We start from the raw sequence: 17,269 nt of genomic DNA on the forward strand, positions 1-17,269 counted from the left end.
GAGAAATACATAAGGTCTCAGAGTGTCATTATGTTACAATCAAATTTTATTTAATTGAAAATAGTGTTACTCATGATGAAACAATTTACTATTGAAATATAAAAGCTTTTGACACACGGTCGCAGAGAATTGAAGTTCAGAAACTGTCATTATGTTACAATAGTCCAAAACTGTCAAAGTCCAAGAAGTCATGCAAAAACAGTAAAATCAAAATGCTGTATAGTATTTTCAACATCATATGTGCATATACATGTATATAAATATGACGACCAGCAATATTTTTAAGTATGAAAGTTTTTGGATATATATATATATAATCTCATAGCAGTAGTGTTCACAAAGTGCCACAATGCTACAAAAGGTAAAAAAAAATGTCAAACTTCAATAACCTATCACAAAATTGTCAACCATACATCAAAACATGACAAAAAAAAACTCTAATACGTAAAAAATGGTTAAAGTTCCAAAACGGTTGCATACTTGTTAAACTCAGTTCTTAAGATAACATGTGCGGTAGTAACATTCCTTTTCTGTGATATTTTCATACAAACTTTTTTATTCTACAGACTAATTTTTTAAATGAATTCAAACTTTAGACAAATAAATTAGTCAAGACAGTCAAGCTGATTGTGATATTGCGTTAAGTGAATCAGCAGATTTATTAAGCTTTCAAAACGTTGCTATATTTCAAATTGAATCACCTGATTTCCATCCATTAGTTTCATTATTTACTCTGCACTGTTTTTCCATTAAATAATATGTCAGTCCTAACTGTTCCAACAATTCAGAAATGTAGTAGTCAGGAAGTACTGATGATTGTTCCGTATTCTTTTCTTTTGACCACTGTCCTAAAGAAAAATCTACAAAGCAAGAATCAAATACATCATAAGCATCCTGCTAAAAGTGAATCTTATTATCAAAACATCCTGAGAGCATTATTTTGCTTTCAAACATATGTATATCAATCAGTCACTTTTAGTAAAAGTCATGAGCGTTGACATTGATTTAATTTGAGCTTTGACATTGATTTAATTAAAATCAAAGCCAAAAATATTCTCAACGACTGAATAACATAAGGATTAAAGGACCAAGCACTTCATAGCGATTAAAAAGGAAATATGCCTTCTTGTTTATAATTAACACATCAGTTCATTTTAAGACATCATAGTTGGGATAAACTCTAATTCTCAAACAATTTCAATAACAAGGTCACTTGTTTTTTAAAGCCCTGAAAGATAAAGAATGTGTGTTTACAAAAAAAAAATAATTTCGCAGTATGTTTTATATAACCCATAATACGATTAACTTGAATATTAAGTTGTCAAACCTACTGTATTGTATGTGAGGTTGAAATTCAGAATATTTTGTCAACTTTATCCAAAATGTTTATATTTGGGGTGTATGAATGTCACTGCTCTTATGTCGGAATCCAAAGTTCAAACATAAGATTAGGTAATATAGTTATGAAATCTTATGTGAGATAACTACACAACAATGAAGAGTGTATACACTGAAATGTCTCACCTTCTTCACTGATCACTATTTAATGATTGTATTCATGTGGAAAGGTTTTACTACAAGTATCACATAAACTTAACATTATCAATGATCTATTTAAATGAGATCGAGGTCAGATAAATCTAGCCAGGCAAAAATATACACCTTACAATCATTCCATACAGCTTCCATAGTTACATGTAGCATATTGCTTATAGTATAAGAGAAACATAACCAACCACCAAAACATAATATTGACCAATGAACCATGAAAAAAATAAAAACTACGCTTTATAAATTTCATGCGCCCGAAGCACAAAAATATCAGATGAACCGCCAAGACAGACATGTACACCACCTATCAGTTAAGTCACCAACAAAAGTTAACATATTAAATATAGTATCTGAGAAAAAGACTTAACCAAAAAATCGTAATGGTGACTAATGCACCATGAAAAATACGTCAAGCTAAGTATAACCCTATATTTTGGCATTGCACAAGGTCATGTTTTCTCTGACTGTTAATAACGTCTTTACACTAAATTTATTGGATGTTGGATGTGTACTGATTGATAATTAAGTCTTTGATACATGGTTTTTTTATTAGTTGTTTTTGGCTTTGAACTAGCTGTCAATAACTGCGAGTAGTCTCAGATATGTAGTTAGCGTCTTTTGAGTTGTTAGGTTTGTTTAACCCGCCACATTCTTCATGTGCCTGTTCCAAGTCAGGAGCCTGTAGTTAAGTGGTTGTCGTTGCTTCATGTATGTCATATTTGTTTTTCGTAAATTGTTTTATTATAAATTAGGCCGTTAGTTTCTCAATTGAATTGTTTTATATTTTTCATGTCGGGGCTTTGTATAGCCGACTATATGGTATGGGTTTTTCTCATTATTGAAGGCCGTACGGTTGCCTATTATTGCTTACATCCACATTATTTGAACTTTGGTGGATAGTTGTTTCATTGGCAATCATACCACATCTCCTTATTTTTATAATGTAGACTTTGCAATCATTCCATACACTAAATATAGTTGACCATTTTGCTTAAAGTATCCGAGAAGCAGACATTACCCATGAAAAATCTTAACCTTGGTCAATAAAACCATGTAAATGAGGTCAAGGCCAGATGTTAAATCTTGCAATCATTGCCTACAACAAATAAATTATAGTTAACCTATCTATTACTGTATCAGAAAAGTACACCTAATCATGAAAGCTTAAACTTTGGCAAACGAACTGTGAAAATGAGGTCAAGGTCAGATAAACCATGCAACAATTGCAAACACCAAACATAGTTGACCAATATATATAATTGCCTGATTTGACCCTTATATGTATTATTGCCTTATTTGGCACATCGTTTTGGAATTTACGGTTTCAAAGAGTTCTACACATAGTTTTTAGACTAAAAAAATATAAGCACCATCCTTACCCTGAAAGATATATTTAAAACACAATAACATCTGGGTAAAATACATTTTAAAGCAAACATTGTTTGAGCTGTTGTTCAAATCTAAATATTAATGCTAATATTTCAAAATTAGGCTATTGAGGGTGTTTATGCAGATTTAGATTTGCACACAATTCAAGAACTTTGTAAGATGTAAAAAAGTGGCTTTATAGTATACCTTTTTCTTTCCTTGACAATAAAATACAGTTTTTTAAGCACACGCTTAATCATGAAAATGAGATTAAGAACAAATTCAGCCTCACCTTTAACTCTGTAACTATCTCTCCAATGGCATTTTTGTTTTGGAAGTTTAACATTTTCCAGCACAGGCACTGAAAAGCTATCTTCACTGTCACATGTATCATCCAAACAAAAGCTAAATGTTAAATTCATGATGTATATTCCTTCACTTTGGAAATCATACAAACTGTATCTGTATTAAATAATTAAAATCATGATGCTTCATTTAGGGGGTTAACAAGAACACAATTATTCTACTGTAATTAAGAAATGTGGTCAGCATTTTTAGATCAAGTAATTGTTTTGTATAATAAATATTTTAACAGTAATTTGATGAACAGCCATAGCATGTGTATGGGAATTATAATAGTTCACCATGTTCTTTTAAAACTCATTCATCTTATCTGTTTCATTTTTAATCAAATTCATATTCTAGACCTTTTTTAAATCGTTAAATGTGAATTCTTATTACTATAATGTGATTACAAATGGATTTCAATTTAGAACAATATTACAAAAGTAGCTATAAACATTACATTCAAATCATCTTTACAAAATTCACCTTATTTGATACATTATTTAGACAAAATTTAACATAATGTGTCAAGTCCTCCCAAATTATCAGAATATAATAAAACATATTGTTTACCTTCTTAAGACAAAACACTATTGTCATTTTATAATAATTTTAAATACACTTAAATTACAGGAAAATACATACCGAAGTTTTAATATTCCTAAAAGATTAAAATGTTCTTGGGTCCCAAAGTCATAAGATAAAAGTTTGACTTTTCTGAACAGCTTCTCTATGCCAACTATAAATGTCTCATAACATGGATCAATATAAACATAGAAAGTAAATGTTCTGTTCAGTAGAGGAACATGGACACAGCAATCCAACTGAGTACAATTTCTACCAAGATGACAATTTATATTACTTTGTAAATTTGGCAGATGAAGAATTTCTCTACATTCTGAAAGTAAAGTCCATCATAGGAAATCAACAGCTATGAGAAGATTAAGCTAAGCCTAAAATTAAAGATATATGTACCATGATTTTTTCGTAAATAATTCTTAGTTCAATTTTTCTCCATTAATCATTACATCTGTTGATCTAATACTTCATAAAACTTCTTACTTATGTGCATGTTATACTTGCAGTGATCATAGATGATAATTATAAAGTGATGCTTTCATCTTTTATGAGTATGGACTAATATAGATGCCAGGTAGTCCATGCAATACGTCAAACCGAGACAGCAAGATGGGTATCAGACACATCATTTCAGTCTTATTCAAAACAAGTATGTGTATATCATTAAAATGGTATTGCCCTAAATAAAAATGAAATCTTTTTTTGCTGCTGGATTTAAAGCCCAAAATTTAGAATATAAAGCTACACACGTTAAAAAAGTATGTATAAATTACCATTGGTCCATCCATTGTACGTTTTATTTCCCATGTGAATGTTAAAATGACAAGTGGTGTCCTTCAAATAAGCAGCAACCTTCATGTCAAATAACAGTTTAGATGTCAGGTAAGGTGCAAGGGTTTTAGTTGGTTTTACCGTCTTTTCTCTCAACCATTTAGCATAAGAAAAATCTAAAACAACAGAATTTTTATGGCTAATATAAAATTACAAGTTTACAAGAAAAATAATTATGCAAAATAAAAGTGTTGGATGAATTTCAATAGAAAAACAAAGACTATGGGGTTTGCACTAATGACACGAAGTCAGTACAGGCACAGCAAAAATACACACAAAAATTCAAAGGAACAGTCCATTCTATTACACATTAATCATACATCACACAATTCAATATCTGTCCTAAATAAAAAAAAAAATCCTGATTTTTAAAAAGTTTTAGAAGATTTGCAAATCTTGATGGTTTTTCAAACGTGAGACCTGGTACTTTAACTCAGCTAAACAGTGTATAATACCTTTAACATGGCATTTGAAAAAAATAACATTCTTACCATATTTCCATTTGTACGCTTCTAGTACATTTGTAAGTGTAGTATTATTTATTTTTTATATGATATTTATACTCACTTGCTACTGAAATTTTAGTATTCCAATCACATTTTGGTTTTGGTAGTCTGTATTTTTCCAGGATATTAACAACAATATAACACGGTTCTGTTTTCGCAGCTTCCAGACATACACTTACAGAAAGGTCAAACAAATACTGATTTTCGGCACTTAAGTCAGTAAAGGTAAATCTAAAAGGCAAACATTAAATTCAACAAAGAAAACACAAAAGACAATGTTATCATCCGTTCAATGTTCGGAATGGCAATAGCTTATATTGAGCTATGTGAATTACAAATTGCAACTTCTATAATATCAATAGTTTTGAAAAAAATTTAATAAAGGAGTAGAGTAGACATAATTTGGCTCAAATCCAATTTCATTATTTCAAGAAGAAAAGTGTTTCAATTCTATAAATTGACATGTTAGAAAGTGAAATAGAAAAGATTTTAGTAGAATTTTGCTAATGAAGATTGCATTTACTCACAAAATAGGCCAATACTAGAGATTTGGTTGAAATTCGGCAAAATCTCCTAATTTCAGTTAAATTCAAATTTATGAAAAGTATAGAACAGGGTTCCACACACTACATATTCATGTTAGATATTTTTGTTCATTAGAACAAAAAAAAGTCCCGAAAATATTTGAAATTTCATTCGTTTGATGTGTTTGAACTTTTGTTTTTGCCATTTGATTGGCGACTTTCCTTTTTGAATTTTCCTCGGAGTTCAGTATTTTTGTGATTTTACTTTTTGCCTTTTTTGTTAAATTCGGTGAAAATTGATAGCTAATCATAGAATTAAATAAGCGCTGATTTTTTGGACTAGTCATTGCTTTTTTCTTAAGATTAATTGTGATAATAGCTGTTGATAGATATTGGCACAATACCATTTTTTTTCAAAATTACTTACTTCATTCTCACAAGACCAAACAACCAGGCCTCAACTGGTTGTCCCCATTCAAATTCAAATAAAAGCAGGCTAAAAGTCATCTCTTCTATACCTAATCTCAGTTGGAAAAGACATGGTTCAATTTCTATAAATAGCTTAAATGATCTACCAAGTTTTCCAGCGATTAAACAACATTCTAAAGATGTACAGGATTCTCTAATTTTACACGTAACGAATTCTGGATTTTTAGGCAGCTTTGACATTGGTATTTTACATTCTGTAATAATGATATGCAATTGACGTGAAATGGAGCAAACAATTTAATATATCGAAAATACATGCAGAAACTGAAATTTCATACGTGTCAATCAGATACACAGCTTCAAAAATTCTTGAAAATACGTTTGTTGAAATTTTACTTTAATAGTTTCATCACTCTAACAAACAGCAAAAGTTCTCTAAATGGGTAAACAAAGTGGGAAGTAAATCTTTAATGCTTACACACGCATTCAAGAAAATTTGCAGGCTTTGTGTTAAAGGAACAGTTGGCTACAAAAAAGGAAATCTATCAAGAATACTTATAAAAACCTACTCATTATATCACTAGAAAATCTCCTGCAAAAATTCTTTGAATTAATCTATACAAGATAAGTTGCCCATCGTCAAACGTAATTACAAACTTTCCAAATGTTTGCAGGCTTTTGGTTAAACACTGTGGAGGCTGATTGAACAAAACAGAGATTGTCTTTCCCTTCTGTTTAATATTCAAAATACTATAAACTGGGTATAATTCAGCGTTCAAGGCTGTTTGGTGACTCTAAGTGCTTACATTTACATCATTTGAACTTATATGTAAGTGGATAGTATTCTCATTGGCAATCATACCACATCTCCTTATTTTTATGATGTAGTTCTCGAACATTGAAAAGAGTCTCTATACATTTCTTCTTTTTTAGGGGGAGGTTTAAAAATGAATAAAATACCATTTTCCCATCCATTCATTAATGAAGACAATGATCTCTGACTTTTATAACACTCTTGTCCTTGCAGAAATTCACTGATCCCTAATTCTTCCATCAAATCTTTCATATGATAGTTAGTTAGAGTTTGATCTTCTGGTAGTCCTTTTTCTTGTAAAAATGTTCGGTATGAAAAATCTGAAAAAAATCAATCTGAATAACCTTTGGTCAAAAATAAAATACAAAAATACCGAACTCCGAGGAAAATTCTAAACGGAAAGTCCCTAAGCAAATGGCAAAATCAAAAGCTCAAACACATCAAGCAAATGGATAACAACTGTCATATTCCTGACTTGGTACAGGCATTTTCTAATGTAGAAACAATCAAGACTGAAAAACCTAATGGCATGTGGATTAAATCATATTTACACAGGAACAATAAATGTATTTGCGGCCTTGATTTAATTTGTTTTCACTTGCTTAAGCTAATGTAAAATTAAAATCTAAAAGGCACCCAAATCACTCATCGGACAAATGAATCCCTTTAGAGTGTACGTTTACATTTAAAAGAGAAAATGTCTGAACAAATTTAACTAAAAATAGCTCAGTTTTCATTCATAAGTTAAAATTTCAAAACATTTTTAATTCCATATATACACTTTTACTACCCAAGTGAACCGACGTTTTGTCAGAATAGCTGCAACTTAAATCTAGTGCAATATTCGAATAAATCTATTTCAAAATTTACCTGAATCAATAAAATCACTCTTCCAGTTACAGATTCGCTTTGGTAATTGTGTATTTCTCAACACAGTCACATGTATAACACAAGGATAATGTGTTTCAAAGCAAACACTCAAATTTAAGTTTACCATGTACATTCTTGATATCTTAAATTCTTCAATGATAAAACTACAAATGAAAAAAAAATATATAGATATAAATATAAAGATATTTCGTCATTCTAGTACATGAAATTTCAGTAAAGAACATTTAGTTGATATATTATTATGGCAAATATTAAAGCATACACTCTAATGTCAATTCAAAAGCATACAAAATGTTAACTTTATTTTTTGTCTGCAAATAAGTATGAGTTTGAGCTAGCTCTCCATACTGTCAATCTTTGTTCTCTATACTTTTTTGAGTAATAGTGGAAAGTGACCTATATCAAAAGCATAACACACATTTTAATCATTTCAAACATAAGACTTACTGCAACCAATAAGACTAAGTACATCAGAGTCTTAAACAGAACACAAACTTGATTGATAACTCTTATTATACAACCCTAGCTCATTTATAATTCAATAAGTAAACTAAGTAATGATACAGCATTATATCCAATAACATGTAGTAATTACTTAAATAAAATATATTGATGATCACAGGGCTGTTAAACTATGCATTCTGATAGGGAAGAGCCTTTAAGAGCACGCTCACATAACTTACACACCTACATTGTCACAGGACAAAAAAAAATTTCAAAAAGATTCCTTAGTTCAAAGATTCATAACTCCTACAGAAGTAAACTGATAAACATTCTTGTGGATATATACATCTACATATTATGTACTCATTAACTACAAAGTTTCATGAAATATTGGTGTATGGTTTCAGAGAAGTTTCGCTGACAAACTGTTGCAGATGTATATTTAAGTCTAAATTTCAATTTCAATGAGGCATTACTCCTAGAAAAAAACATTAAATTCTAATTTTTTGTCAATATGCATATCATAATTTCCTGTCGATATACACATCTACATAGTATGTCCCAGTTATCTAATAGGTTTCACGAAATCCTGTGGTGTGGTTTCAGAGGAGTTGCGATGACAAGAACAGGACTGACGGTTAAACACTTTGTATACTTCACGACTTTATTGCGTGGGGGAAAATTAAACGTAAACCGCCGTAGTTCGGCTGCAAACCCTAATTATATATTCCAAACAGCTAATATATAAAAGCACAATGGGAAAAAGGAAGGGCAGCAGTTTTATTCCAGAAGACCAAACGACCTAAAATAATTAAGTTATGATCCTATTCACTTGTCATAGGGAATGAATCATAAAATATTATTTTATCTATAAATACTTACTCAAGGTGAATAAGACCATGTAACTTGAAATGTTCTGACTTGCCAAACTTGTAGTCTAAAAGATTTATAGTATGAGTCATTCTCTCTATCCCAATAAAAAGTTTCCAGTTACAAGGATCTAACTTGAAGTAAGTTGTTACAGTCCTGTCAAGTATTCTGACATCTGTACAACACGTAACACCAGTACAAAAATCATGTAAATGACATCTGGTTGTGTTGTCAAGTGGTGGAAGACTCAACTGTTTCGGGCATCCTGTAAAAGGAAAATATACATTGTCTCCCTTGAACTTTCTATATTTGGTAAAAAGGAGGCCTTTCTCGAAGTAAGCTATGACTGAGAACACAGAGATCGATCAAGAGTAATGCTTTCAATTGAAAAACAAAATCATTACAGATAAATAGGAGTGGGGGTGGTTTGTATAAAACGGCATACCATAGACCATAAAAATGCGGTCAATGTCAGAACCCATAACAATAATAAAGCTGACAAATTACTTATTGTAGAATTGTGGAAACTTCAGACAATTGATGCATCTGTATGCAAGATAAGGAACTTCATCTCTTTCATCTGCTGCAATATGAAACTGTATACAAAATGCTAACGCCGGCACCGAATATTCCTCTTATGTCTTGCATATTGTGATGCAAAGAGGGAAGAAATAAGCATCTATTACACTATACTGTGAATTTATTACTGAACCCATTCTCCTGAATTTGTATGTGCAAAAAAGTATCCGCAAAATCAAGTATTCGATTAAATAAATGCTTTCTACATGTTTTCTTTCCTCATGTTCCTTGCTTTCTAATTGGCTCTTTAGTTTGACTATGATTGTGTACAGATTTTGAACTACTAAAATTTGTAAACATAGTGCATGATAACCAGTTACTTGCCAAATAGAGTAAGAGGACTAAGACAAATTTGTTGTCATCAAATATTCAAAATACAATGTTTAAAGGTAAAAAAATCTGTAAAAATTAAAACCTTCATTTGGGTAGATTTTAAAAACTATTCATCGCTTATGCAAAGAGTTTGGCCAATCCCATGAAGACAATATGCTAAATAATCAATTCCCTAATAATCACATGCACAACTATTAGGCATTTCACTTTTAATTTTGTGTGTATATTGTACATCACCTTTATTCCATCCATTTTTGCTTGGAGCAAATGGTAGTTCCTGCTGATTACACTGGTCTTGAAGTAAGAACTGAGCTATATCTAGGTAATGCAATAATTCTGATATTTGGTGTGCTGGTAATAGTGAGGTAGATCCATCTAAACCAATTTCAGTTAAATATGACCTCAAAGAAAAGTCTGAAAATAAGATATTGAAAGATATTACCTTTCTAATTGCAGACAATTACACTCGTACAGCTATACTGTTTACTTGACACATTTGATTTTGTCACATAACCTTATAAAACTAAATATTTATAAACAATTACATTTCACTTTCTTTTCATACTCATTTCAACATGCTTATCAGCAATTATTGAACAGTTTTACTCACTTAATTTTTTTTTATATAATATTAAGTAATGAACTAATTGTATTTAATTAAGTATTATTATCTGTATTAACTGCAAGTATACTTGTCTTATTTCATTAGAAAGCTTACCTGTTATTGTAAAAGTCTTATCAAAGTCACAGGAAGGTTTTGCAAGTCTTGCTTCTTTCAACACAGTAAAACTGAATTCACATTTTTTAAGTGACTCAAAGCAGACTGATACATTTACACTAAATACAACAACATTCTCACTGCTGAAATCGTCAATGGTGTAGCTGAAAAAAACAATGGACTCAAACGATGTAGAACAAAAAATCAACTCCTAGGGCACCATTGATAAAGATGAAATAAATAGTATATTTTAAACACAACATTATTCACTACATCTTGTTAAAAAATAAATAATTTGTTTGTGTAAGAAGCAACCATAACGCACTTTGACCAATAATTAAGACACATTTTGAAAAAAAGAATAGTTTTACGAAAAAAGTATTTATTTGTTTTTGCAATCCAAGAAGATAGTCTTAAAGAATTTTTTTGTTACAATACACAGGTTAGAAAATATACAATTCATTAAATGGGTTTTAAACAAGGAAGGTCAAAGAAATACTATATTTATTTTTCTTGTTGGAGTAATATATTCGTACAGGGGTCTTTCAATGTTTTTTTCTTAACTAAAGTTACTGGGTTTCTCTATCTCTTTCATATTCAACAAACTTACTTCGTTTATATTTTGCTTTTCAAAAAGAAAATTAACACTCAAAACAGACAATGAGTGCCTTGCAAAGATTTTTTTTTAGTTTATGTTTGTTAGGTTTTTTTAATAACAGGTAAGAAGGTTATCAGAGGAAAAGCATTCTCAAAGCTTTATTACAAGGCACATAAATGATTGAAACCCGATAACTTAGCTAAAATGGTCAAATCAACATATAAGTTTATTAAGGTTAAATACACCGGATGTCAAAAAAAATTTTGAGTATAAAGGCATTTGGGGAAAAAGTATCAGAGAAGTAGTGTTTGTAAAATGATACAACTGATGGGTTAGCATGTCAAATTGTGATAGGCTAAGTATATTCATATTTCAGTACATAATGTTTAGGAACATAAAACTTACTTCACATTAAAGACACCATATACATTTAAACTCTGTAACTTTCCCCATTCATAGTCCAACAGAGAATAGTTCAAAGCGATCTTCTCTACTCCAATCATAAGTCTAAAGTCACAAATATCTAAATCTATGAAGAAGTTAAACTTCCTCCCAAAGTAAGGCAATGTTAAACAGCAGTCAATGGCAGTACATTTCACTGGAATTCTGCATGTAGCAAATGATGAAATATTTTCAAATAAATTGACTTCTGAAGGACACTCTGAAATTTCATAGAATTTTCCGCATACAATATATAAAATAAATAACACAACAACTCTTATCTATTAAAATAAAGTGTGTGTTATGTATATTTCCAATTTCAGTTTCACATTTTATTCTTTGAAAACGTATTCATTTGCATATAAACCTTATTATATTACACGGTAGTCATGCTTTGTAAATTCAATTATCTCATTTTTTGCAAGTACACTGTAAGCAATGCCTCACAAAGAATTTTGTGTCATACTCTATTTTACCTGATAGAGGAATTTTCTATATTTTCTACTTGATTAGTCCAAAATTGCCATTCAAGTAACAACTCTTATAAAGTGCCACATTGTTTCGTCATTTTTTGTGTTTATTGGTTACATGGTCCTCGAAAAGATTATCATTTTAATTAGTTAAACATTAACAAGCTCTTTACTGGCAGGCATACTATTCGATTAGTCTGCACCCATGTTACGGTCAAAATCGTCATTAAGTACAGTTACTTCATAAGGAGTCATCAATTAATATTTGTGGTATTGACTTTTTGTTGATGTTGCATTGCTGATATTTTTGCTGCTTACAGTTTCTACTATCTATTATAGTTTTCGAGTAGTAGATAAAATATAGCCAACAAATGTCATTTTATGTGTGTAACTCCTTTAGGAGTCATTCAATTGATTCGATATTTAATAAACTTGTATTTATGATCATCTTTGCGTACATGTATAAACATTTCCACTTATCTTTCATATATTTTGGATCATAGGCAAACAGTCATACATTCTGTAGATTCTTATATTTTGGCATTGCACAAGATCAAGTTTTTCTTTGACGGTTTACGACATTTTAACAGTAATTCAATTGGATGTGTGCTGATTGTTTTTCTATTCTTTGATACATGATTTTGTTTTATCAGATGTTTTCGGTTTAAACTAGTTGAACTAGATTTCAGTGACTTCGAGTACTCTCAGATCGGTACTTTGAGTCTCAAGTCTTTAGTACTTTGCGTACTTTGTGTCGATTTCATGAGTCGAGCCTTTTTCAACTGACTTTTATATTATGTTTTACGTTGTGCTATTACACAGGTAAGGGGAGATATTGATGCCTGCAAAAATGTTAAATTCTATTTAGTTGTGTATGTGCCTGTCCCAAGCCAGGAACCCGTAATTCAGTTATTGTCATATGTTTTTCATTACTGTTTGTACATACATCATGCCGTAAGTTATCTTGTTTTGATTGTTTTAAATATGTCATGTTTGACCTTTTATAGTTTGTATGCGTTATTGGTTTTATTCATCGTTAAAGGTATCACGGTGACTTATAGTTGTGTATCTTTTGTTTCTTCAGTCTCCTTTGGAATGTTGTCTCATTGGCAATAATACCAAATTTTCCAAATTTTGTATCAAGCTCGTGAAAAATCTGATAATTTTGCAATTGGTTCAAATAGGTAGACCATGACATTCTAGTTATTTTTGCTTTGTCAGATTTTCTCTTTTATCACGGTTTTCAAGAAACAAAACAATTGATGCACTTAACCCTTAATTTCTATTTAACTGATGGTGGCCTTTTTGTCAATTTATTGGAATAAAACACACAAACTTTAAACTACATATCCCTAGGATCAAGTAAAATAAAGCTTGAAAAGATTTGTAGTTTAAGAGTTGATCTTTGGTTAAGTTTAAGTCGAATGACGGACAATGATGAAGATAGCCGCAAAGTGGTGATTAAAAGTTCGCATTTTATTTTTAACCTTGTGAATTAAATACCATATTTGTTTCATTATTGCGAGCACACTTAACTATTTATCAAACCATCATGTCTTTTTTGAGCTGTGGACATCTGTGAACAGTCTGTTGATTTTAAGTATGTAGAAATTCCAAGTCTTTCCAAGACTGTAGACTTGTCAAGTTCTGTTAGCGCTGTCAAACCGTTTTCTTTCATATAATGATGTAGTGAAAAGCCTGTAGGAAAATAAAATAAGCAATGAACCTGCAAATAACTATTTGAGACCTTTAATATCTTTGTCCCTTTTGACATCATACCACATAAAATAACATTGAAACTTTGCACCTGATCATTTAGGTTAAAATGTAAAACTCCAGTTAATTTAAATATCTTTGATAAGGAGAAAATAATATGAAATACATCTTGACTTCATGACATGCTCTAGATTTATACGGCAATGTATAATTGTATTCGTTAAAGAAAAAATACATATATGTTGTACTGTGTGTCAAAACATTTACAACATTATATATCATTTCCAAATTTTAAATGGTCTTACCTTTCACTTTGAAATCATTACTCCAGTCACAAGTTGGTTTAGGCAGTACGGCATTTGTAAAAATATGATGATCTACACATTCAGTAGGCTCCCAGCATAAACTCAGGATTAATGAAATCAAATAATGTTCGTCTGCATATAGATCAACTAATCTGAGCCTATATAAAAATAACATTCAATACATCCATTAAATTTCCTTAAAAGAAATTCGCGATTTATTTGATCTTTTCAAACTTATTCCATACATACATATTCTTTAATGCCAATAACCGGGACTTAAAACTATCACAGAGAATTGTGCCGTTGCCTTATTTTCTCCACTTATTTCAACAGATTGTGTGAGGTATTACCTTATCATAGGTATTGAATTACAACTAAATAATGCACAAATTATCATAGGAGTACAGGAATGTTCCTTTCATCTTCTTGTATGTCATAATGCTTATGTTAAAGTCAATTGTACAATGCTGTTATTTATGCCAAATAACGTCAGGTGTACTAAAATATTTCAAAATCTACGGATAGCTTATTGAAAAATAATAATCTTTAAACATCTTTGATCTATTGCGCAACCATCCTATTGCCTCCTCTTAATTGTTATGATCAAGAAAACTTCATCATACCTATATCTTTAAAATTCATATTTGGCAGCATCTATGTTGAATGAACAGCAAGATTACCACACATATCACTTAAAATGAAACTTTAAATATGATTCTGACCAAGCTTTCTTTGGACTAGCCAATGAAGTGGTGAAATTTCCAAAGGAGACTGAAGAAACAAAAATACACAATTATAATTCTTCATTTTCATAAGGTTAATATGAATGACCTCATACTAGCCATCATTTGTAAACAAATTTCGATCTTAAACGACCAGTTTGATCTTAACAGCTCTTGAAAAAATAAACAATATATCATTAAATAATTTTTAGTCTTCTAGCCCATATTCAGACCTATACACTGCGGTAAATACAGTACTGTTCAGACAATTCGCTTCCACTCAATTAAAATCTGTTCAATCTATGTTCAGACGTTTCAGTAGTTGCCATTTGCCTGTACACATCAACATTATGCTGAATTGTCTGAAAAGCTATTGAATCGTAATGAACTGACTGCAAGGGAATTATCTGAACAGTACAGAATTTACCACATTGTACAAGTCTGAAAATTGAACGAAAGACTGAACATGACTGAATGATTTATTGTTCAGACTTTCAGATGTTAAAAGATCAAAATTACCGTTTCAGATCAAAATTGGTTAACTAGCCTTTTGTTACAGGTGTACTTAAATATTTCAAAATCTACGGATCTCTTTTTTATACATATTTGAGTGCATATAATTGAAACCAATTAAAGCCTTTCATATTTGTTTTTAATTTGGTCTACGCCTATACTCATAATATTTACCTCAATCTAAAGACACCATACAGATCCACGTGGCTCCATCTCCCCCATTCATAATCGTTTAATGTTGTATTGATGATAAGTTTTTCTATTTGAAAGGTCATGATGTAGCTACAAGGGTCAATGTCTATTCTGACATAAAATGATCTGCCTATGAAATCTGATTCCCTACAGCACTGTAAACTTAAACATGTTTTGTCAAGGTAACATGTTATCACAGAATCATCCAAGGGTAATAACTCTACTGATCTTGATCTGCAATCTTAAACAAAATATACAGAGTTATTTATATATGTAGATATAGCGGTAAAAAAGAGCTGTGCCAACAGGGCATGTGATTAACACCCTATTATTTGTAAAAAAATCTTAAAAGAAACTTTACTTAAACAATGTTAAATGCATCGATGATTTCATCTGAATGTGTGGAACTTACCTGGGCTGATTTCAAATCAAGTCAACAATTCAAATGGATGTTGGAGGCAATGATGATATTGCGAGTCGTGGAACTTTTCCTGAATCCAACTTTGAAATAATTAAAATAACACGTGTATGTGTTGTATGATGATAGATTTTATGGGATAATACGTATACGCGAATATGTATCTTTATGAGGAGACTTAAAACTACGCTTAAAAGATGCGCTTTGCCTGATTGATTTTAATTGTTCTATAGTTTTACGCAAATCGAATTTTGATTTTACATTAAAAATCTTCAGAATTACAAATGAACAGTTTTTGTATTATGTACGTATCGATTTTTTTTCAATGGTCGCACGTCCTCCCCTGAAAAAGCACTAACACGTCAGTTTACGAAAAAACCTGAAAAACATGAAAACAATGCAACACTTTATAAATTTCATGAATCTTAAGCGCTGATCCTGATTGACATTCATCAGGAACACTCAAAGCCAAGGATGTATACGAATGGTGTTGAACTGCATTATATGACAATTAAGGAAATATCAAGAAAAAAACACGCACACTTATCTTTAGTCTATGATGCGTTTATTTACAACCACTTTGTCTATGCTACTGCTGGGAGAGGATTTCACCAGCCCAGTAGTCAGCACTTCTGAGTTGACATGAATTATCATTGATATTGCCATAATCATAAATAAACTGTAAACAAAGTTTTGAATTTTTCGAAATACTAAGGATTTTCTACCCTAGGTATAGATAACCTTAGCTTTTTTCGTAATCAAATTTTCTTTTTTACTACATTTCGGAGTTTAACCATTTTCACTGTATCAACACAAGAAAATATTTTAAGTCATAACAACGAATTTCTGTATTATGAATAAAGAAGCAATTTATTGTCATTCCAAACGCAGACCCAATTGATCCTGTTGTAACACACAGAGAAAATAATAGGAAACAAATAGTTTACATTTAAAACATTTCCCCTTCTCAAATATTTAATGAAAATGTAACAATAATTTTTCAAAATCTGACTACTCATATTGGCACATGTTATCAATGGTGTAGTTGATAGAATTTAGACGACGAAATGAAGATGGGAGATTCAAAACCCCGTTATAGCCTGTCATCTCGG

General features: G+C 30.8%; 1 protein-coding gene across 1 annotated transcript; it reads right to left on the reverse strand.

Moving 5' to 3' along the window:
* Positions 1-687: 687 nt before the first annotated feature.
* Positions 688-11,883, reverse strand: LOC127706622 (uncharacterized). Its single transcript, XM_052211279.1, has 10 exons — positions 11,786-11,883; positions 10,783-10,946; positions 10,302-10,478; positions 9,165-9,417; positions 7,818-7,981; positions 7,094-7,267; positions 6,132-6,387; positions 5,238-5,411; positions 3,212-3,381; positions 688-860 (listed from the first exon to the last, which is right to left on the reverse strand). The coding sequence occupies exons 1-10, from the start codon at positions 11,881-11,883 to the stop codon at positions 688-690; spliced, it is 1,803 nt and encodes a 600-aa protein (XP_052067239.1).
* Positions 11,884-17,269: the final 5,386 nt, after the last annotated feature.

The sequence above is a fragment of the Mytilus californianus genome, unplaced genomic scaffold, assembly GCF_021869535.1.
Source record: "Mytilus californianus isolate M0D057914Y unplaced genomic scaffold, xbMytCali1.0.p SCAF_6, whole genome shotgun sequence".
NCBI classification, from domain to species: domain Eukaryota; kingdom Metazoa; phylum Mollusca; class Bivalvia; order Mytilida; family Mytilidae; genus Mytilus; species Mytilus californianus.

What these genes read in the sequence shown, in the direction of transcription:
- LOC127706622 (XM_052211279.1), bottom strand. Translation starts at nt 11,883, where the DNA reads ATGATTGGAGTAGAGAAGATCGCTTTGAACTATTCTCTGTTGGACTAT. An exon ending in AATGAATGGATGGGAAAATG is followed by an intron (nt 6,388 to 7,093) that starts GTATTTTATTCA and finishes TCATTATTACAG; the next exon opens with AATGTAAAATACCAATGTCA. An exon ending in AGATAGTTACAGAGTTAAAG is followed by an intron (nt 861 to 3,211) that starts GTGAGGCTGAAT and finishes CTTGCTTTGTAG; the next exon opens with ATTTTTCTTTAGGACAGTGG.